This window comes from Cricetulus griseus, chromosome 2, assembly GCF_003668045.3.
Source record: "Cricetulus griseus strain 17A/GY chromosome 2, alternate assembly CriGri-PICRH-1.0, whole genome shotgun sequence".
Classification (NCBI taxonomy): domain Eukaryota; kingdom Metazoa; phylum Chordata; class Mammalia; order Rodentia; family Cricetidae; genus Cricetulus; species Cricetulus griseus.
Window position 1 is genome coordinate 296110499 of NC_048595.1, and position 22732 is coordinate 296133230.

The 22732-nt window shown below is 40.2% G+C and overlaps 1 protein-coding gene across 9 annotated transcripts in view; it reads right to left on the reverse strand.

The window, feature by feature from the left end:
• Cast (calpastatin) overlaps positions 1 to 22732 on the reverse strand; it is a 97588-nt gene that overhangs the window by 37996 nt on the left and 36860 nt on the right. For 5 of the 9 annotated variants that reach the window (XM_035440460.1, XM_027401860.2, XM_027401858.2 and 2 more), the window contains 5 exons: positions 12807 to 12866; positions 3694 to 3756; positions 3079 to 3117; positions 1485 to 1541; positions 894 to 1007 (listed from right to left, as the gene is read on the reverse strand). In XM_035440460.1, coding sequence (XP_035296351.1) covers positions 894 to 1007; positions 1485 to 1541; positions 3079 to 3117; positions 3694 to 3756; positions 12807 to 12866 — 333 coding nt within the window. The remainder of the gene's footprint in view (positions 1 to 893; positions 1008 to 1484; positions 1542 to 3078; positions 3118 to 3693; positions 3757 to 12806; positions 12867 to 22732) is intronic. The other 4 variants (XM_027401859.2, XM_035440461.1, XM_027401863.2 and 1 more) reach the window with 2 other exon arrangements.

The following is a 22732-nucleotide window of genomic DNA, read 5'->3' on the forward strand; positions in this document are numbered from 1 at the left end:
AGTTCGCCAGATACTCTGACTTTTGAGAGAAGTTATAAATTTGGATTTTATGTGAAATTTCCTGACATCTTATGCCAGCACCTAATTAAAAATTAATTTTGAGAGTTAAAAATAATTTTCAACAACATTGTTGAAACAAGCAAACAAACCATGTATTGTATTAAATTCCTGAATCACATATTTGTGAACTCTGATAGAAAATCCATTGTAAAGTGGGCCTCGTTTTTAATCCTCCAAATGCTCTCAATGAAAAATGTCTCATAGATGTTTCTTCTTCTAAGAGCAAAGGGCCCCCAACTGTGTAATTACAGAATCAATTTCTGAGTTTAGGTTTCATGAATTCATAAATTCCACCAAGTCCTAAAAATGCATCAGAACTTCTGTGTAAAGAAGCAGAGGGAGACAGTCATGCTGCACTCCCAGATGCTTTGAAAGCTGAGGCAGGAGAATTATTTGAGCCCATGGATTCAAGCATAGATGAGATAACACACACACACACACACACACACACACACAGGCACAGAAAAAGAGAGACAGAACAAATATGAATGAGAATGCAGGGCTCCTGAGCCAAGTTTAGAGGGGACTAGGAGGCAGCCTCTTTTCAAAGCTCTCTGCTTGGGAGATACAAGAGTCTGTAACCTTGTCATGACTGGTCACCATAAGCAGCAGGAGGAGGTTGGACAGTACATTTCCCTAAATCTCTCTGATGACCTTTCTCAGGTCCTCCATAATTCTACATCCCTACAATGTGTCTTACAAAACCAGTACAACCACAGTCCTAAATCATACCAAATGCATCCAGTGCAACCCCACAGATTCAACCTTGGGCCCCGAGGGGTCATATTCTAATAGTAAGTTGCTATTAGCGGCTTCATATTCATCAAGCTCACCTTTGGTTCTGCCGATTTCTCTGACACCATCTTCTCATTTGACTTGGAAACTGCTTTTTCTTTATGAGCATGCTTACTTCCTGCATCTGAAGCATGGCTGGGAAGGTTTGGGGGCTGAAAGCACACACATACGTTATTAACTTGATGGTAGTTTAAAACAGATATTTTTCTTACAGAATAAGGGCTGTATGGTAACAGTTTGTTTTTGGAAGTTTTGAATTACACAAATATCAATTAGTGTGAGGCAAACCCTATGGTACTTTAGGTACAAAATCTGAAATATTGCAAATCCTCCTAAAACCTTCATTAAGAATTACTGAACATGACAAGTGATGGTGGTGCACGCCTCTAATCCAAGCACTTGGGAGGCAGAGGCAGGAGGATCTCTGTGAGTTCAAGGCCAGCATGGTCTATAGAGCTAGTTTCGGGATAGTAAAGGCTACAGAGAAACCACATCTTGGAGGGAGGAGACGGGGAATCATTGAACACTACTATTGCCACCATACGATGGCGCTGTGTCAGCTGAGGAAACAGGTCTGTCTTACAACAGAAACTGCTATAGAGGGTCAAGTCCTAGAAAAAGGTGCTTACCTCTGAGCTTTCCTTTGGCTTTCTTTCTTGAGACTTTTTCTCATGAGCCACAGATGGCTGTTAATGTCAAAGAAGTAAAAGCTTAATTAATGTATTGGAATCTGCTATTTTTATAATTACAAGTTGGCCCATGAATTCAATCTGACTAAACCACTCTGTCCTCAGGAGAAACTTCAGGCATATACTACAGTCAAAGTGACCTGCCAACAGTCTCCATTGGCAGCAATTCTAGAGTCTTTCCTCTAGAAAGACGTTCCCAAAGACATATATTTCTCTAAATGCTGGGCTGCATTGTACATTCCCTAAGATTGATCAGTAGTTGTGAGACTGTCTACAAAGGCATCAAAAGACTACGGTAAGTGCTAAGTTTGTTGAACTAAATTTTCTGTGCTCTCTGCCACCCATAGAATTCATTTTGAAATCTCTGTCCATAGGAGATGAAATATGATCACATCCCCACAGGTCCAATTACGTTTGGCAGAAAAAACTACAAGCATTAAAATATGGAACAGAAGATAAATTTTCACCTAGCTGCTAAATTCTTCCCTCTAGAATCCCCTATGTAAAGACTGAAGGCAGGTCACTGACAGGTCTTTTGCAGAATCACCCTATGGCCCCATCTATATCTGTGCTTCCAAAATTTCACTCAGTTCTCTGCCCTACAGAAACCTTGTGGTTTTATCTAAGCATATGCTTAAACAGTTGAAAGAATGAAGCACAGCACTGCATTGCAGAGAAAGGTGTGTTGCTGCTGGCACTCTGAAATCCACTTTTCTGTGGGAGAAGAATGATTTTCAGACTGGACAGCCAAGGGTCAGGGAAGCAAGAGTAGTTGTTCCCAGAGGAAGGGACTGAGTGACTCATGACATCTCCACCAGCCCAGCAAAGGCTGAGATTAACTTGCCCACTGTCATCCAAAGGTCTAGGGGCAGGTTCAGCACACTGCTCCTAGTGTTTCAAGGTACCTATAGCTTGCACTGCCCTTGTCCTTTTAAAGTTGTTAGTGTGTGTGTACATGTGAGTATGCATGTGTGTGCATGCAGATGTGTCTCTGTGAGTATATTCTATGTATTCACATGTATGGGTATGAGTAAGTGCATCTGTATGTGTGTAGGTGTATGCATGTGCATGAGAATATGTGTGTTTGTGATGTGTGTGCATTTTTTTTGTGTCTGAACATGTGTGCTTGCACATGTGTGTGTCATGGTGGAGTGCCAAATCCACCATGGTTTGCTCCTTCTGCTGTGGGTTCTAGGGGTTGAACTCAGGCCCTCAGGCTTACATAGAAAACAACTCTATTTTCCTCTGCTTGACATTTCCTCCTTTGTTCCTTTCTTTAAAAAATTTTGATTAAAATCTATATTTGAATAACTTGTGAGATAGTTTTGTTAATGAAATATTGTATATCCTTTTAACAGTGCATCAATTTAACATTATCCATATTTTATATGCATTCTATGAATTTATATTTAACAGAATAGTCAAAGCTATTTAAATTAGCTGACAAATCACTTTACCCATATAGGAAACTCATTCATTATTATTTAAAAAAAGGTCAGAATAATAAACTCACACACATACTTAAATTATTTACCTTATTTGATTGTGACTTCTCAGACTCTGTTTTCATAGCCTAAATTTAGAAAAAAATAATTTTTTAAAAAATGGAAAGAGAAGTTAAAAAAAATAACAGTGGAGATAGTTTACTAAGATTGTAATAGATTTTCTTCAACTAAGTGATTTTGGTATTATAATCAATATAAAATGTATGATTTAAGTCGCTCACACATTTCAGCTATTACTCGTCATATGGCAGCTAACGCTTTATTTCCTACTGTGTGTATCAAGGATACATAGGGAGTTTTACTAATAGGCTTGTAATAAAATCAGAAGCCACAGAAAATGTAAGTCTTCCTCCCTCAAATCCAAGGGCTCTGTCCATCCAAGCTACTAACATGAATTTTTTTTATTATTGAAATACTTGTCATGGATTGGGTTCAGAGTGTGTAGGAATAAGATGGTGGCAGACCGGAGGCACAGAGAGCAGAGCAGTTATTTTTAGTGCCAGCATGTGCTTGATGGTTAAGCCTAGAGGAAGCCTGAGAGGGAGTCATGCGGTTACAGAGGAGTGTGGACTGGAATTACAGTGTGTGCTGAGAGGCTGAAATGACTAGTAAACAGAACTGCCAGGCACAGTGAACCACATCACCTGTTTTCTGTGCCTTTTCTTGTCAGGTGGATGTGGTCCTTCCATCTTGCAGACTGGAATGGCCTAATAATAGAGTGATTTCATTTGTATCTGACAATCTACATAATGAGCCCAAATGTTCATATCAAGATCCATTCTTGTAGCCTAACACATCTCCACCGTTAATATGTATCTAACTCTATGGGGACTTAGGCACATAAAACACCAAGGTACCAAGCAAGTCTTTTAGCTTGTATTTATATTTTTCATGAGGATTTTCATGTAAAACAGTAATTTTTAAGGTTACATCTTTGTGTAAAAGCTATTATAATCTTTTTTTTTCTATCTGTATTTCCCATGTTTGACTATGACAAAAAGAAGTCCCAAGTGTCATTATCCATCCATAGTTTTAAAAACAGCTTTGTAAATTATATGTTGTATTCCTGAATGTAGAATTGTACTAGAAAGTTCTAAGTATGCTTCTAAAAGACTTTCTGGTACAATGTTTTGCAGACTTTTAACCAGATAAAGGTGACCTGTCCAAATAAACAAAAAGCAAAAACCTCCATAAATGCATACAATCAATACTGATGGATGCTGATGTGGGTGGGACAGAAAATTCTGTCCACAGGGAGTAAGGTGGAAATCAGCACTGAACTTGATTCCTTTTTTTATAAATGTTCCAAGGTGGTGACCACAAATCAGTCCTAATGTCTCCTGTTAATATTTTCCCTCTTGGATATTTGAAGATGTCCAAAACTTCAACTTAAATTATTATTTGAAGAAGCTAAACTAAATATTCTTTTAATCTATCATGTCTGGTGCTTTCTTGGTAAAGGTACAGTCATCTTCATAAAGTGCCTCCTAGTTACACAAGTATTATTATTGTTTGGGGTAAAAAATCTAAGTTCATTATTGAATGCTTCTAAAGAAATTTGGGTTCCCTTCTTTGCTAATGAATTCTTGTTTGTGTTCCTCTGTTTGTGAATCTCCTTCTCTTATTTTTGTTTTTGTTTTTGTTTTGTGTTTCAAGACAGGTTTCTCTGTGTACCTTTGGAGCCTGTCCTGGCACTTGTTCTGTAGATCAGGGTGACCTTGAACTCACAGAGATCCACCTACCACTACCTCCTGAGTGCTGGGATTAAAGGTGTGCACCACCACCACCTGGCTCTCCTTTTAGTTTACACAAATGCAATTTATTAAATAATTAACAAAGGAAATAAGCCAGCCAACAGTATCATAATTTGAATTTATCAATAGCTTGGAATTCACAATTTGGTGATCAAGATATTGCTTGGGAAAACTTTAAACTACAATTAACACTGTGTATTCAGACCTAAGAAGCTTTTAATGTACATTTAAATCTATAACAAAAATTATTTTGGTAGTGATGGTACCAAACTTAATCCTAAGGGGAAAAGTAAGGCACTTGGGCCTATCCATCAGCTCAGGGGTACCAGGACCTTTTCCTAAGTTCAATTATCAGCTCTATTGTTATGTGCCATGACTCTCAGAGATAGTGTTTTTATTATATCTCTTTTCAGTAAATAATTCAAAACCTAAAATATCAAATAAGGTCCCAAGAGGAGTGTATGATGGAGCTAGAGTTGTAGAGTCAGTTACAGGGCTGCATGGTCTCTCTACTGGCCAGCAGCTCATTCATAGTGGGCATTGGCTTTGGAATAGGCACTGTTCACCATTTGTTTCCTTATGTAATCATCTGAAATGGGTGCTATTATCATGTTCCCTCACATTGCACAGATAAGGAAACTGAAACAAAGAGGGGCTGTTCAGTGTTATGGCTGGTAAAGAAATAGATTCTCAGCTATTCTGTCTGGCTCCAGTGTCTATGATGCACAGATTCTCAGGAACTACATCTTGACTACAATTTATCTGACCTTCCATCCTACAAGCAATGGTATGAAAACCAATTTAACATTCCATGGTCAAGGAATACATAACACAAGTCTAGACATACAATACCCTTCATAGAGAGTCTGGCCTACTTGAAAAATGGAAACAAAACAAGGATCTGTAATTGCTATTTCCCTGAATTAGCAACTCTCCACTAAAAGTTCAAAGTATTTGCAGACCTGAACCTATGAAGCTCAAGGTCCTGAAGCCTCCAAGAGGAGGCTACTACAATCTTTACTGTGTAACATGATAACAGCAGAGCAATGAAAATACCATGATTGAGAGCTGTGTGATTGAAACACACCAAGGAAAGACAATAGAGGCCAAAAAATGGTCTAAATCTGTCAATGGCAATGCTTTCTCATATGTGTCTCATTCTTTGTCCCCAGCCCACTCTTCTACCTCCCATGTTCCTTCTTCTTCCAAAGTTTTGTTTGCTTGTTTTGACTGCCAGAAATTCTCATTTTGATGATTTGTGATGCCCAAGGATTGCTGATACTTGCTCTGGAAACCATGGCACTTGGAAATAAGCACTGGCCCTCAGGTGAAACACAGGATCATACCTGGGCTACAGCTACATGAACCAAAACAGTAGAAACAGCCCATATGTCTTTCTTCCCCAGCATTGATGGCAAATCCAATGGGATTTTATTTTGCATTTTGTTTTGAACAGATACCTTCTTTATTCTTTCAAGATTAACATAGATTGAGGAAGCTAGGAATATCCCTTGAAGCCTCAAGGTCTTATGTTCAATTCCCAGCATTACAAATATTTATATTTTAAAAATAATCAAACAAATGACAATTGGTTACTAATAGATAGTATAGTCAATATTTTAATATGGTTAAAAATTAATATGACTGGGTCTGCTCAGTGTATAGTAACCCTGCCCCGGCAGCCCAGATTCTCTGGAATCTGCCAGCATCGAAATCTTGCCCCCCCATGCCCTCTGCTTAAGGTGAGTCTGAGTTCCACCAAGGCTCAATTCCCCTCAGACCCTTCCTGGAACTTCCTGGGTCTGCTCAGCATGTAGGAAACATGCCCAGCAGCCTGGACTCTCTGGAGTCTGCCCACATTGAAGTCTTGGCCCCGCTATGTTCTCCAATTGAGGTGAGTCTGGGTTCTGCCTAGGCCCAATTCCCTCCATTCCCTCCTTGGAATTCCTGGGTCTGCTCCCCATATAGTGGACCCATACCATCAGCCCAGACCATTCAGAGTCTGCATGCATCAGAATCTTGCACCCCCTATGCCCTCAGCATTAGTTGAGCTTGAGTCTTGCCCACCCCAAGCCCTCTGTTTGAAGCGAACACAAGGAGAGGCTAGACCATTCAGAGTTGCTGACATCAAAGTCTTGGCCCACCTACACTCACTGGGAGAGAGGAGAGGGAGAGACCCCACCTGCACGCATTGGAAGAAGGGATGGGAAAATGACAGTTTAAGAACACAGTCAATAACAGTAAGGACAATAGGGACTCTACAGAAGCAAGATCCAAGCATCCCAACACAGGGAAAGCAGAAGAGAAGGACCTTAAAAACAACAAAATCTTGGCAAATTGAATCCAAGGACACATCAAAGAAATCATCCACCATGATCAAGTTAGCTTCATCCCAGGAATGCAGGGATGGTTCAACATACAAAAATCCATCAATGTATGCCACTAAATAAACAAATTGAAAAAGAAAAACCACATGATCATCTCACTAGATGCTTAAAAAGCCTTTGACAAAATTCAACATCCCTTCATGACAAAAGTCTTGGAGACATCAGGAATAACAGGAACATACCTACACATGATAAAAGCAATACATAGCAAAGCAACAGCTAATATCAAACTAATTGGAGAGAAACTCAATGTGATTCCTCTAAAATCAGGAACAAGACAAGGCTGTCTACTCTCTCCATATCTCTTCAATGTTGTACTTGAAGTTCTAGCTAGAGCAATAAGATAACAAAAGGAGATCAAGGGGATACAAATTAGAAAGGAAGAAGTCAGACTTTCACTATTTGCAGATGATATGATAGTTTATATAAGTGCCCTGAAAAACTACCAGGGAACTCCTACAGCTGAGAAACACCTTCAGCAAAGTGGCAGGATACAAGATGAACTCAAATAAAAACCAATAGCCCTACTATATTCAGATGATAAATGCACTGAGAAAACGGTCAGAGAAACATCACCCTTTACAATAGCAACTAAGAACATAAAATACTTTGGGTAACACTAACCAAAAACATGAAAGATCTGTATAGTAAGAACTTTGAGTCTTTAAAGAAAGAACTTGGAGAACATACCAGAAAATGGAAAGATCTCCTGTGTTCTTTATAGGTAGGATCAACATAGTAAAATTGGCAATCTTGCCAAAAGCAATCTACAGATTCTATGCAATTCCCATCAAAATCCCAACACAATTCTTCACAGACCTTGAAAGAACAGTACTCAAGTTCATATGGAAAAACAAAAAACCCAGGATAGCCAAAACAACCCTGTACAATAAAAGAACTTCCAGAGACATCACCTTCCCTGACTTCAAGCTCTATTATAGAGCCATAGTCCTGAAAACAGGTTGACATTGGCACAAAAATAGACAGGCTGACCAATGGGATCAATTGAAAAACCTGATATTAACTCACACACTACTAACACCTGATTTTTGACAAAGAAGTTAATGTTATACAATGGAAAAAAGAAACCATCTTCAACAAATGGTGTTGGCATAACTGGCTTGGGACATGTAGAAGTTTGCTGATAGATCCCTATCTATCAGCATGCACAAAACTTAAGGCCAAATAGATCAAAGACCTCAACATAAATTCAGCCACACTGAACCTCCTAGAAGAGAAGGTAGGTGATACCCTGGAACGAATTGGTACAGGAGACTGCTTCCGGAACATAACACCAGTAGCACAAACATTGAGATCGACAATTAATAAATGAGATATCCTGAAACTGAGAAGCTTCTGTAAGGCAAATGCCACAGTCAGCAAGACAAAACGCCAGCCCACAGAATGGGAAAAGATATTCACCAACCCCACATCTGAAAGAGGGCTGATCACCAAAATATACAATGAAATCAAGAAGCTAGCCACCAAAACACCAAACAATGCAATTAAAAAGTGGAGTGCAGAACTAAATAGAGAATTCTCAACAGAGGAATCTAAAATGGCTGAAAGACACTTAAGAAAGTGCTCAACATCCTTAGCCATCACAGAAATGCAACTCAAAACAACTCAGAGATGCCATCTTACTCCTGTCAGAATGGCTAAAATCAAAACCACCAATGACAGTCTATGCTGGAGAGGATGTGGAGAAAGAGGAACACTCTTCCACTGTTGGTGGGAGTGCAAACTTGTACAACCACTTTGGAAATCAGTAAGGAGGTTTCTCAGGAAATTGGGAATCAGCCTACCTCAAGATCCAGCAGTTCCTCTCTTGGGCCTATACCCAAAGAATGTACACTCATATAATAAGGACATTATGTTCAACTATGTTCATAGCAGCATTATTTGTAATAGCCAGAAACTGGAAGCAGCGAAGATGCCCCTCAACTGAAGAATGGATAGAGAAAATGTGGTATATTTACACAATGGATTACTACTCAGCAGAAAAAAACAATGGAATCTTGAAATTCACAGGCAAATGGATGGAACTAGAAGAAACCATCCTAAGTGAGGTAACCCAATCACAAACAGATAAACATGGTATGTGCTCACTCATTTTTGATATTTAGAAATAGAGTAAAGGATTACCAGTCTGCAATCCACACTGCCAGAGAAGCTAGGAAACAAGGAGGACCCCAAGAGAAGATTGCATAGTCCCTCGAAGAAGGAGATGGGGACACGAACTCCTGACCAAAGTGGGAGCCGGGGGTGAGGGGAGAGAAAGGAGGTGGGAGGGGAAGAAGGGCAGGGGGGAAGAGAACAAGAGGACTGAGACAGGGGAGGAATAAAGGAGGGCAGGAAAGGAGATGCCTTAATAGAGGGAGACAGTAAAGGTTTGGAGAGATGTCTGTACAGTGGAAATGTTAGGGGATCCACAGGGATGACCCACAACTAAGAAATCCAGGTGGTGGTGGAGAGGATGCAATTGATGCACTTCCCCTATAATGAGATTGATGACTACCTTGGTTACCATTCCAGAGCCTTCATCCAGTAGCTGATCGAAACAGAAACAGGCACCCACATCTAAGCACTGAACCATACTCCTGGAATTCAATTGTGGAGAGGGAGGAGGAATGAGCAAAGTACCAAGACTGTGCTGGAGAAACCCAAAGAAACAATTGACCTGACCTAGTGAGAGCATGTGGACTCTTGTTGTAAAGCTGGGGAACCAGCATTGGACTAAACCAAGCCCTCTGAATGTGGGTGCCAGCTAGGAGGCCAAGACAGTCTATGGGACCTCTAACAGTGGAGCCAGTGTTTATTCCTAGAGCACAAATGGACTTTGGGAGCCCATTCTCTATGAGGGATACTATTGCAGCCCAGATACAAGAAAGAGGACAATGATGTGACAGACTTTAAAGGTCCCCCGTGGAGGGCCTCACTATCCCTGGGGAGGAGTTGGGGGCTGGGTTGGGGGGATTTGTGGGTTACATGGGAGGGAATGGGGGGGGATTGATATGTAAATATGAGTGCCTCTAAAATAAAATAATAATAATAAAAAAGAAATATAAAGTGAGGTACAGAACTAAATAGACAATTCTCAGTAGAGGAATCTAAAATGGCTGAAAGACACTTAAGAAAGTGTTCAACATCCTTAGCCATCAGGGAAATGCAAATCAAAACAACTATGAGATGCCATCTTACACCGGCCAGAATGACTAAAATAAAAGACACCAATGACAGTCTGTGCTGGATAGTATGTGGAGAAAGGGGAACATGTAGGCAGACCTGTAGCCAGCCCCTAAGCAGGCGTGGCTACAGGTTCCCCAACAGGAACATTCTTTCATTGCTGGTGGGAGTGCAAACTTGTGTGGCACTTTGGAAATCAATATGGCTGTTTCTCAGGAAAATGGGAATCATTCTACATCATGATCCAGCAATTCCACTCTTGGGCATATACCCAAAAGAAGCACATACATACAAGGACATACGTTCAACTATGTTCATAGCAGCATTTTTGTAATAGCCAGAACCAGGAAGCAGCCTAGATGCCCCTCAACTGAAGAATTTATGGAGAAAATGTAGTACATTTACACAGTGGAGTACTACTCAGTGGGGGGGGGGAGTGGGGAGAAACAATGGAATCTTGAAATTTGCAGGCAAAGGGATGGAACTAGAAGAAGCCATCTTGAGTGAGGTAACCCAGTCACAGAAAGACAAATATGGTATGTACTCGCTCATATATGGATATTAGACATGGAGCAAAGCATTACCAGCCTACAATGCACACCACCAGAGAAACTAGGAAACAAGGAGGACCCTAATAGAAAAATACATGGTCCTCTGAAGAAAGGGAAAGGGACAAGATCTCCTGAGCAAACTGGGAGAACAGGGAGAGAGGGGAGGGAGGGAGCAAAAAAGAGAAGGGGAGAAGAACAAGAGGGATCAGGAAGACTGAGACAGGGCAAGAATAGAGGAGAGCAAGAAAAGAGATACCTTAATAGAGGGAGCCAGTATAGGTTTAAAGAGGTATCTGGCACTAGGGAAATGTCCAGATATCCACAAAGACGACCTCAACTAAGAATGTAGGCAGTAGTGGAGAGGCCACCTTATATGCCATCCTAGAGCCTTCATCCAGTAGCTGGTGGAAACAGAAGCAGTCACCCACAGCTAAGCACTGAGCCATACTCCTGGAATCCACTTGTAGAGAGGGAGGAGAGAGGAGCAAAGGGGTCAAGACTGCACTAGAGAAACCTACAAAACCAGATGACCTGACCTCGTGAGAGCACACAGACCCCAGTTGGACTGAACCAGCATTGGACTGAATCAAACCCTCTGAATGTGGGTTCCAGTTAGGAGGCCTGGGCAGTTTGTGGGACCTCTGGCAATGGAACCAGTGCACAAATGGACTTTGGAAGCCCACTCCCTGTGGAGGGATACTATTTCAGCCCTGATACAGGGAGGAGGGCCTAGGACCTCCCCCAAAAGATGTGCCATACTTTGAATATTCCCCCATGGAAGGCCTCACTGTCCTTGTGGAGTGTTTGGGGGACATGTTGGTGGGGTTGGTAGGGGTATGGGAGCATGGGAGGGAGAGGGAACATGGGTACTGACATGTAAAATGATTGTTTTTAAAGAAAAAAAGAAATTAATATGAAGGTAAAAATATTAAATAAAACTGTCAGAGAAATATAATAAAATTTAAAGCTAAGTTTTATAAAACTTAGGTAAATGAACACTCCCAGATTATTTTCACTCTCCTAATTCAAGACAAGGCAAGAGGATCCCTGGTAATAACTCATGCTGCCATGTCTCCTGGAACAGGAAACTGCTGAGACAGCACAGTGTCAGGAAACACAGACAACAAACATAAGCTGGAAACTGTAGATAAAATAATTTGATAATAAGAGCTGGGAGTTCTCAATGCAATCGAATATTAGAACACACAAAGGAGTTGAGAACATTTTGCAAATGCCTCCTCTTTAATGTCTACCCGGAAATAGTTCTGAGAAACAGTTTGACTCACATTAACTAAGGTGAGTTAGATGCTAAGGCAACTTCAGTTGTCTGTCAGAACTGGGCTCACTCTATGTAGCAACTACACTTCTTTTATTCTTCTGAAATTCTGAGGGATAAATATAAAAACAAATACCCAACAGAGTTCTAAGGAGCTTGTCATAGAGACAATATTCTCCTCCATGTCTCACATATCAGAAAGCATCTCAAACAACCTATATCTGTTTCCTTTGCTTCTGTGGTCACTTAGGTCACTGAGTATAAGCTTTTTCAATTCTAAATGTCTACCAAAATATTACCACTGTTATCAAGAAGCTAGAATCCCTATATCACTCAGTTCCAGAGGAATGTACTCAGAGAGATTATCTCTCTTCTTTTCAAAAATGTAATCAAGGGGGAAAATCTAGCAAGGAAACATTTGAAAGACTCTGAAACAACAGAAACATCTTAGAGGAGGATTTGCACAAGCTTTCAACTCAGGAAGAAGATGCTGACTTCCAGAATGTGAGTTTCCTAAGACAAGGAATCCATCTGTCAACAAGCACACTACTCACAATTAATTTAAAGTGGCATTTGTTAGGTTGCCCTTTGAAGGTACTTTACCTTAGCTTCTGTGGTACTCATACTGGGAAACTTGCTGGTTGCAGCAGAGGAAGCTGGCACCTAGAAAAGAAACAAAACATCACACTTGCCATGAACTCCACTGTACTGGGTGGTTTTGTGTGTCAACTTGACACACATTGTAGAGTCATCAGAGGAAGGGGCCTCAGCTGAGGAAATGCCTCCTTGAGAGCCAGCTGTAAGGCATTTTCTCAGTTAGTGATCAATGGGGAAGGGTCAGCTCATCGTGGGAGGTGCCATCCCTGGGCTGCTGGTCCTGAATTCTATAAGAAGTTAGGTTGAACAAGCCATGGGAAGCAAGCCAGTAAGCAGTTCCCCTCCATGAACTCTGTATCAGTTCCTGCCCCCAGGATCCTGCCCTGTTTGAGTGCCTGTTCTGACTTCCTTCAGTGATGACAGCAATGCTGAAGTGTAAGCCTAATAAAGCATTCCCTCCCCAACTTGGTTTTTGGCCACAGTTTTTCATCACAGCAATAGAAACCCTAATACACCCACTTAAAATTATCCTCAGCTTTTCTTCTCCACACTTCCCTAACTTTCCAGTTTTGCCTAGTTTGTTCACAATTGCCACGTTCACAATTCCCAATAGGTGTTGACAGCCTATAAATAAAGTTCTGTGACCAGATCAAATTGGCTCAGATGTAGAATCTCTTACGTGCTACATAATATTAGCCGGTTACTTAGAGTCTCTGATCTTCAGTTTCCCACACACTTTTCTTCAGTAGTTACCAATACCTTGCAAGTTTATGTACACAACTATTTGGTAACCTTTATTGTAACTATTAATATTATTTTTAAAAGAATGTGCACTTTGACACTTGTTAGAACTCTTTAAATTTTGTTTAAAACCTAGCCACTTCTGTTATTTATTAGCCCTGTGACTTTAAGCCACAGTTTTTCAGATATGTAAAATGGGACATAGTGTCTATTTTGTAGATATTTTAGTATTTGCAATAATTGTGTAGAATTTTTTGCCACATTATAAATGTTAACATAATTACTAGCACATTATTCCTAATAGGACATAGCTTGAGTGTGAAGAAAGCCCCACTGTATTTGAATACTTGGTACCCCAACTAGGACTTTTTTGAAAGATATGGAACCTTTGGAAATGGAGCCTAGTTGGAGAAAGTGACCCTTAGGATGGTCTAGTTAGGGGATGGCTGTATCCATGAAACCATTAGCTAAAATAAACCCTGCTTTCTTTATGGTATTTTATCACAGTCAGAAGTGACATATCTGTCTATCTGTCTATCTATCTATCTATCTATCTATCTATCTATCTATCTATCTATCTTATATCTGTCTTTCATCTATCTATCATCTATCTGTATATTATAAAAATAGAAATAAGCACATAACATGACTGCAATTGTCCCTTTAATGCCATATAAGAAAAGGAAATAGGAAAGAGGAGTTTAGAGAGAATGTTGCTGTATTACCTGTCTCATATTGCCACCTCCTTAGAGCACAAGACTTAATGAATGGCCCTCCTTTGGAATGCAGAGGGGAGGTGGAGTCCTGCAAGTGAGTCACCTAAACAGAGGGTGTGGATGCATGCATGGTATTGAGTACTGTTCCATTACTTAACTTGTATAATCAGGATAATATTAAAATAGGCATTCATCATTTTGGCAAATACCAATTCAGGTTCATGTAAGCCTCTTCACATTTGAATTCATTAGAATTTATAGCTCAGGGATTCCATCTGGAACAAGCTGCCTACTTAAGCAAGCCACTGTCAGTAAACAATTTTGATTGTCAGGAAGATGGGAAAAGTCGATAATGTGGGCCTCACTCTGACTCCAAGTCTAGCCCTGAGCCACTTCGCAAGCTATGTCGAGAGCAGCATAAGCCTGCCACTGCTCTTCTCCCACTTACATTCCCATTCAAGGGGATAGTAGTATGACTCTGCTACTACCTGTTACCCATGACCAAAGTCACTCACGACAGACCTCAAATAACACTATAATTAAGCTATGGTAACTTACGGAATAGAAGACTATAGTTTTAGCACACTGACTTTAAAAAAAATGAACTTATTTATTTGTAAGCACTCTTAGGCAGCAATCAGCTGTATGTTCTAGCAACATTCATGTGCACGTGGGAGTGCGCGCACGCGAGCACGCGCGCGCGCACACACACACACACACACACACACACACACACACACACACACACACACACACGCTAACCGCTTTCACATTCTCTTTGGGATAAAAAAACTGGAACATATACAAAGGTAGATTTTCTTTACAGTTAAATTAGTGAGAAAAACATGAGTATTCATGTTTTTGAGAGTAAAATTTGTTGGGACTTGAAGTGCTCATGCATAGATAATTCTACCTCCACAAGGTGAAGGTAGAAAGGTACAAATTTCTAATAAGATTCTGTAAGTTCCAAGTCCTTTAGTCATTTTCCTCATCCATGACAAACCAGTAGCAGAAACAAGTTCTGAACATGAAGGTGCTTTTTATAATGAAAGTCTTTAGGCAAAAATTAAATTTCAAAATATTTTTATTATTTATTTGTGTGAATATTCTCCTTCATGCAAGAATATGAACAATGTGCATGCCTGTAGTCCAGAAGAAGTCAGAAGAGAATATCACGTTCCCTGGGAACTGGAATTTTAGATGGTTGTGAATCACCACAGGTGTGCTTAGAATTGAACCAGGATACTCTGGAAGAGTTAACAAGTACTCTTATCCACAGAACTATCTCTCCAGGCCATCAAATATTAATTGTTAAAAACTAAATTTTTAAAAGTGTTTGTAAGATCATATATTTTCAGATTATTCCTTCCCAACTACTATTCCATTAAGTAATCCCTGAAAGTGAGCCGAATGGCCAATAATGGAGACAAAGGCCCAACGAGAATAACAAAATCTTTCCATCTAGCAGCTGTAAATTAGCACGGTCCTAATGGGATTTTAGCTCCACCTGTTCTCAGCGTGGAGTCCTCCATGGAAGTTCCCCATTAAGACATGTCAGTTTTCCAGAACTGAAATATGAATGCTGATTCATGGGAACTATGGGCAAGGAAAATGAAAACTACCACATTATCGACCCTCTCAACTCTGAGTTATTGCATCTTGTTCAGCTCTTCTTCTAGAAATGAAGGTAAAGAATGTTTAATGTTTATGATCACATGTGAAGGACTGAATGTGCCTCCATTTTGTATCATTTGAGTTGCCAAGCATATATGTAAATAATTATTATAAATAAAAAAGTTATGAAAAGTTAACTCCTAGATCTTTAAAGGGTGTGAACCTTAGCAATGACCTTGTTAAAGACTATATGTATGGACTTTAAACAAATGAGAAAATGGAATCTCATAGTTTGCTGGTTCCTTTGGTTAATGTAGAACACAGTGTATAGCTCTGTTAGGTTCTGGGGATACTGTGGTAAGATCAATAGATATTCCTCTACCTCTGTGAAAGGTAGAGCCTAGCCAGGGTTGAAAAGAGTTAATCATTCTAGCCAGTCAGAGTCTCATGAAAACTCAGACTATGGAACTAGAGCAAAGGGACAGCTGAGACAGGTGATTCTGAAGGTATGACAGATTATCTGGTGACATAGGACAAAGGGGAAACACAAAGACAAAAGGCCAGTGTGATGGTGTGAATACGTATTGTTTCCATAGACTCACAGGTTTGAATGTTTGGCCCACAGGGAGTGGCACTATTAGGAGGTGTGGCCTTGTTGGAGTAGGTGTGGCCTTGCTGTGGGAACTGTGTCATTGTGTGGGCAGGCTTTGAGGTCTCATGACTAAACCTCTAAATTGTAAGCCAGCAAACTAAATGTTTTCCTTTATAAGAGTTGCTGTGGTCATGGTGCCTCTTCACAGCAAAAGAAACTAAAACTAAGACAGCCAGGGAGATGCATCCATACATGAGGCATGCATAGCTGTGTATGCCAGCACCAATGTCAGGTCCATCTATGTTCATGTACTGCAATACCTAGCACTCATTGGTCCTGGGAATGTCCAGGGGCTGTCAGTTTTCCAAGTATGCCCATACCCTGGAAAGTCATACCAGAGTGCAGCCTAAATAATACTTGCCCTTCCAAATATCCAAGGAAATCTCTAAGTACCCAGAGTAGTAGTGATTCTTTATAATGTGAGCTAAGGCATCAGAGAAATGGCCTGATAAAAATAATTCACCATCCTCCCATTCAAGAACCATTATCTAAAAAGCACTGCCTCAGGAGTTGAGGATACACAACTAGGCACAACCATGGCCTCAGGAAGTTGAGTCCAGAGATGTAAAAAGATCACCAAGCAGGCTTGTCACATAACTTAGGTGATGTAGCAGAAGTGCTAGGCAGTTTCTTGTGGGAAAAAAGAAATGTTTGAACTCTAAATAAGGTTCAGGTCCAACTCAAGCTGGTTATGAGGCTGCAAGAGAAGAGAAGACCATTTGTAAATATAGAGTAGATTTTGGTTATGAGAGCCCCTGAAGACTCTGAAATGGGAAAAGGTGGGGCTCCTGATGACGAGATGGACTCCTGTAATGATCTTTTATCTATTCTGTTGACGTTAATTCCAGTTAAAAGAAAAATTTCCCCTTAGCTCCTTACATCTCTGGCTACAGAACAGAGACTCTAACTTAATGTTGGTCTGCCAGAGGCATCTGGCTTCTTTTCAGGCACACTCACATCCTCTGTGATCCTCATTGCCTCTGTTGGAGTCAGCCAACCTCACTTCAATCTCTCCTCACCCCTACCTGATGCTTCAGTTGAGACAAAACAGAGTGGAGCATCGGAAGTACTAGATTTTCTTCTTGTAAGTTAGACCTTGCTTCCTTTCCCAGGAGCAATCCCAAGCTTAACATTTCCCTCACCTGTAGCATTGGTGGTCTTCCATACTGGTGGGCCTTCCTTTGTTGAAGGTTACCAAGAACATCAGGCCTCATACCTGTGCTCTTCTTTTCCACTTAATAATGCAACAGCAGTTTCACTGTGAAACATTCACCCTTCACATACTGGCTGCTGTCACACTGGGAGCCTCGGGTTCCTTCCATAGTCTTCTAATCTGCTTCCTTCTGGGAGCTTCTTTCACCTACTCCATGTTCCTTACTACTCACTCACAATCCTGTCATTCACCGTGACTTATAAAATGTTGCTCTCCGAGAATACTGAATTCTCTATGATTTTAAGTATCTTCTATTGTTTGAGCAATTCACTTTATCTTATTAACAAACCTGCTTTGCCACTAGGCTACCTTAAAAAGAGGAAACTGAGAAACTCCCCGCTTTGTCACTTATTCATCTGAATTATAGAACTCTTTGGGGCCTCAATTTCAACATCTATAAAATGGGTATTGCACCTGCTGGTTTTGGACTTGTAAGGAATATATCCCACTCAGAATCACCTGTATTCAGAAGCAGTGCTGGCTGTCAACCTCCCATCATTTCATTTTTCTTTTCATTTCTACTGCTGAACACACTCCTGGCCTAGTCACCAACACCAACACTTAGGTAATGCGAAGGTTCTTCTAATAGTTTCTGAGCTTGAATCTCTACTACATGCATCTCTATTCCAATTTATCTTCCAATCATTTTGGTCTATACTGTCTAACAAATGTTTCCAAAATAACTAAGTATTCCTATTTCCACACTAATAATAGTCTTCTATTATACATTGGATGTAGCTCAGTGCCTTCTGCATTAAAAAAAAAAAAACAAAACTCTTCATTATTTGATGTTTAGTCAACTCATTCATTCTCCTCCTATGGTTCCCTAACCTATGGTCCTTCCACCAGTATGGTGTCCCTATCATTTCATCAGAACCTTAGCAGGTAACCCTATGCTCTAATATATAGTGCAAGGGGCAGAGGAATCCAGCCTCAAGACTACTTGGTGAGATTCAGATGACAATTCAATGCATGCACAAACTCAGGCAAGTTATTTAGCCACACTCTGCTTCAGTTTCCTCAGAGGCAAAATGAGAATAGTTATCATTTTTACTTAACTAAAGCATTCTTAGCTAAAGCATTTTGAAAAATGTTTTAAGGTTAAGCTAATATATGTGAAAGAATGATGACTGGCAAACAGCAACTGCTTTAAAATCATTACTTATTATCAAGATTTCAGCATCATGCTCCTCCCACCTCCCACCTCTGAGCTCTTCACCATGCCATCCCCAATGCCTGGGAAACCTTTCACAATGGTTCAACATATAATCCTTAAATTCTATACTTTTTGAGTGAAGATGTAATCATACACTCTATACTGGAGGCTTACCTAGATCTTGGGGTGAACATGGCTCATGATTTATCAACGAGGCTACAGGCCTGTCAAGAAATAAGGCATCCCCACTCTCTCCAGTGCCTATGATGGTGCTGAGTACATGGTAGCAAAAAGGAGCTCTAAAATCATTGGTTGATTCAAATCTTGATTCCATTTTTTAACTGTCAAATAATAAACTATAGTTTTAATACCCTGTTTTAAAAACTTTAGCCTAGAAACAATTATATAATATGACACAAGATGTAAGTATCAGTCTTGGAGGCTTATTTGTATCCTGTGCAGGATGTCAGTTCACCATAATAATCTCCTGACTGCAGGGAGGGCCAGGTGCTCCTTGCTGTTATTATAAGATCCATTTATACACCCCAAAGCAAATGGCAATTTGGACAAAATACAAAACTAATAGTAAACATTGTCTAAATTTAATAAAAATACTGACAAATCAACACTTATTCTTAACTTCTAAAATTTGCACTAGTATATGTACAAGAGAAAAGCAAGTCATTCATTTCTGATTTACAAACTAGGTTTTTGCTTAATAAAATATTTCAAATAACCTAAAAGAAATCATGAATGTAACCACAAGATCTCTGAAATAAAGAAGAATGTGCACCCAAGAAGGCAGCAGCCAGACCCATCCCAGGTGCTGTGGACCATGCCAGATACCAAAGGTGGCTATCCAGAAGTTGCTCAATGTGCATTTGTATCAATTTTGCACATCAATAAATAGAAATTATTAGTATACAGTCCAAATGCAGCACTGTGTGCATTCACCTACAGAAGAGGAAAATGGTAAAGATAACACATTCTGAATATTTCATTATTCCCATGACTACTATCACCTCATTAGTTGTTGAACATCTTAGAAAAAGGAGATCTAGACAGACAAGCCCCCAAGTCTCTTTGTTCAGGACATCTGTAAGAAACAATAAGCAAATGCCTTATTCCCTAGCAAGCACCTTCCTAGGGAAAGTTACAATCTCAACAAATAGCAATACTGAGCCCACTGAATACAAGTTTACACGTTTCCTTCTTAATAATGGGTTATTCATTTCAGAGAATGAATATACAGACATTCAGACTTGTTTACTGCATGTCATGCTGTCTTAGCACAAATCTGTGTACCTTTAGCTAGTAAATATAACTGTGCTTTTAGTAAGAATTCCAATTTCTTGTGGAGTCATCTAAATGAACACAGAGGTTACAAAAATGCAAACAGTGAGAGATTTCTAAACATGAAATTACCAAAGATTAATTCAAATTCAAACACATAAGAATAATTGTGGGCTCTTGCATAATCATCCCTGACTTCAAGCTCTATTATAGAGCTATAGACCTCAAAACATCTTGGTATTGGCACAAAAATAAACAGGTAGACCAATGGAATCTAATTGAAAACCCTGATATTAGCCCACATACCTATGTACATCTGATTTTTGACAAAGAAGCAAAAGTTATACAATGGAAAAAAGCATCTTCAACAAATGGTGCTAGCATAACTGGATGCTACAATGTAGAAGACTGCAGATAGACCCATGTCTATCACCATGCACAAAACTTAAGTCCAAATAGATCAAAGACCTCAACATAAATCCAGCCACATTGAACCTCTTAGAAGAGAAAGTGGGAGGTACCCTTGAATTTATTGGTACAGGAAACCGCTTCCTGAACATAACACCAGTAGCACAGACATTGAGATTGACATTAATAAATGAGACATCCTGAAACTGAGAAGCTTCTTAAGTCAAAGGGCACAGTCAAAAAGACAAAATGGCAGCCCACAGAGTGGAAAAAGATATTCACAAACCCCACATCTGACAGAGGGCTGATATCCAAAATTTACAAAGAACTCAAGAAGCTAGTTTCCAAAACACTAAATAATCCAATTAAAAAGTGAAGTACAGAACTAAATACAGAATTCTCAATAGAGGAATCTAAAATGGCTGAAAGACACATTAGAAAGTGCTCAACATCTTTAGCCATCAGGGAAATGCAAATCAAAACAACTCTGAGATGCCATCTTACTCCTGTCAGAATGGCTAAAATCAAAAACACCAATGACAGTTTATGCTGGAGAGGATGTGGAGAAAGGGGAACACTCCTCCACTGCTGGTGGGAGTGCCAGCTCATACAGCCACTTTGGAAATCAGTATGGCAATTCTTCAGGAAAATGGGAATCAGTCTACCACAAGATCCAGCAATTCCACTCTTAAGCATATACCCAAAAGAAGCACATTCATACAAGGACATCGATTTTCATGGCAGCATTATTTGTAATAGCCAGAACCTGGAAGCAACATAGATGCCCCTCAACTGTAGAATGGATAGAGAAAATGTGGTGTATTTACACAACGGAGTACTATTCAGCAGCCAAAACAAAACAAAACAAAAAACCAAAAAACAAAAAACAATGGAATCTTGAAATTCGCAGGCAAATGGATGGAACTAGAAGAAACCATTCTGAGCAAGGTAACCCAGTCATGAAAAGACTATGTACTCACTCATATATGGATTTTAGACATAGAGCAAAGTATTACCAGCCTACAATCCACACTGCCAGAGAAGCTAGGAAACAAGGAGGAACATTGATCCCCCAGAGAAGGGGAAAGGGACAAATCTCCTGAGCAAATTAGAACATGGGGGGAGGGGAGAGGGATCTAGGAGAATGAGAAGGGGAGAAGAGGAGGGGAGAGGAGGACATGAGGGAGCAGGAAGTTTGAGTCGGGGGAAGAATAGAGTAGAGCAACATAAGAGATACCATAATAGAGGGAGCCATTATAGGTTTAAAGAGAAATCAGGAACTAGGGAAATGTCCAAAGATCTACGAGGATGACATCAACTAACAATCTAAGCAACAGTGGAGAGGCTACCTTAAATGCCTTCCCCTGATAATGAGATTGATGACTAATTTATATGCCATCCTAGAGTCTTCATCCATCAGCTGATAGACTCAGAAGCAAACACCCACAGCTAAACACTGAATTGAACTGGAATCCAGTTGCAGAGAGGGAGTAGTGATGAGCAAAGGGGTCAAGACCAGGCTGGTGAAACCCACAGAAACAGCTGACCTAAACAAGGTGGAGCTCATGGACCCCAGACTAATAGCTGGAAAACCAGCAAAGGACTAATCCAGACCCCATGACATGGGTGTCAGTGAGGAGGCCTGGGAAATCTATGGGGCCTGTGGTAGTAGATCAGTACTTATCTCTAGCATAGGAATGGACTTTGGAGCCCATTCCACACAGAGGGATACTCTCTCAGCATAGATACAAAGGGGAGGGCCTAGGTCCTATCCCAAAGGACATGACAGACTCTGAAGATCCCCCATGGAAGGGCTCATCCTCCATGGGGAGCCAAAAGGGTATGGGATAGGTAGGGTGTTAGTTGGGGGCAGGGAAAGAGGGGAGGGAGAGGGAACTGGGATTGACATGTAAAACAACCTTGTTTCTAATTCAAATTAAAAATGGAAAAAAATTACAAAATAATAAAAAAAGAGTAATTGTGAGTAGGGCTCTAGGATATTAAGATGGAGATTTGGGGACCTTCTGCAAGCTGTGTAGCCTGAATGGCTCCAGGAAGACCCACTGAGTATCTTTGGCAGGATCCTCCCAAGTGGAGGGTGGTGGAGCTCTGCCTGAGTTTCAGGCCTCCTTGGAGCTG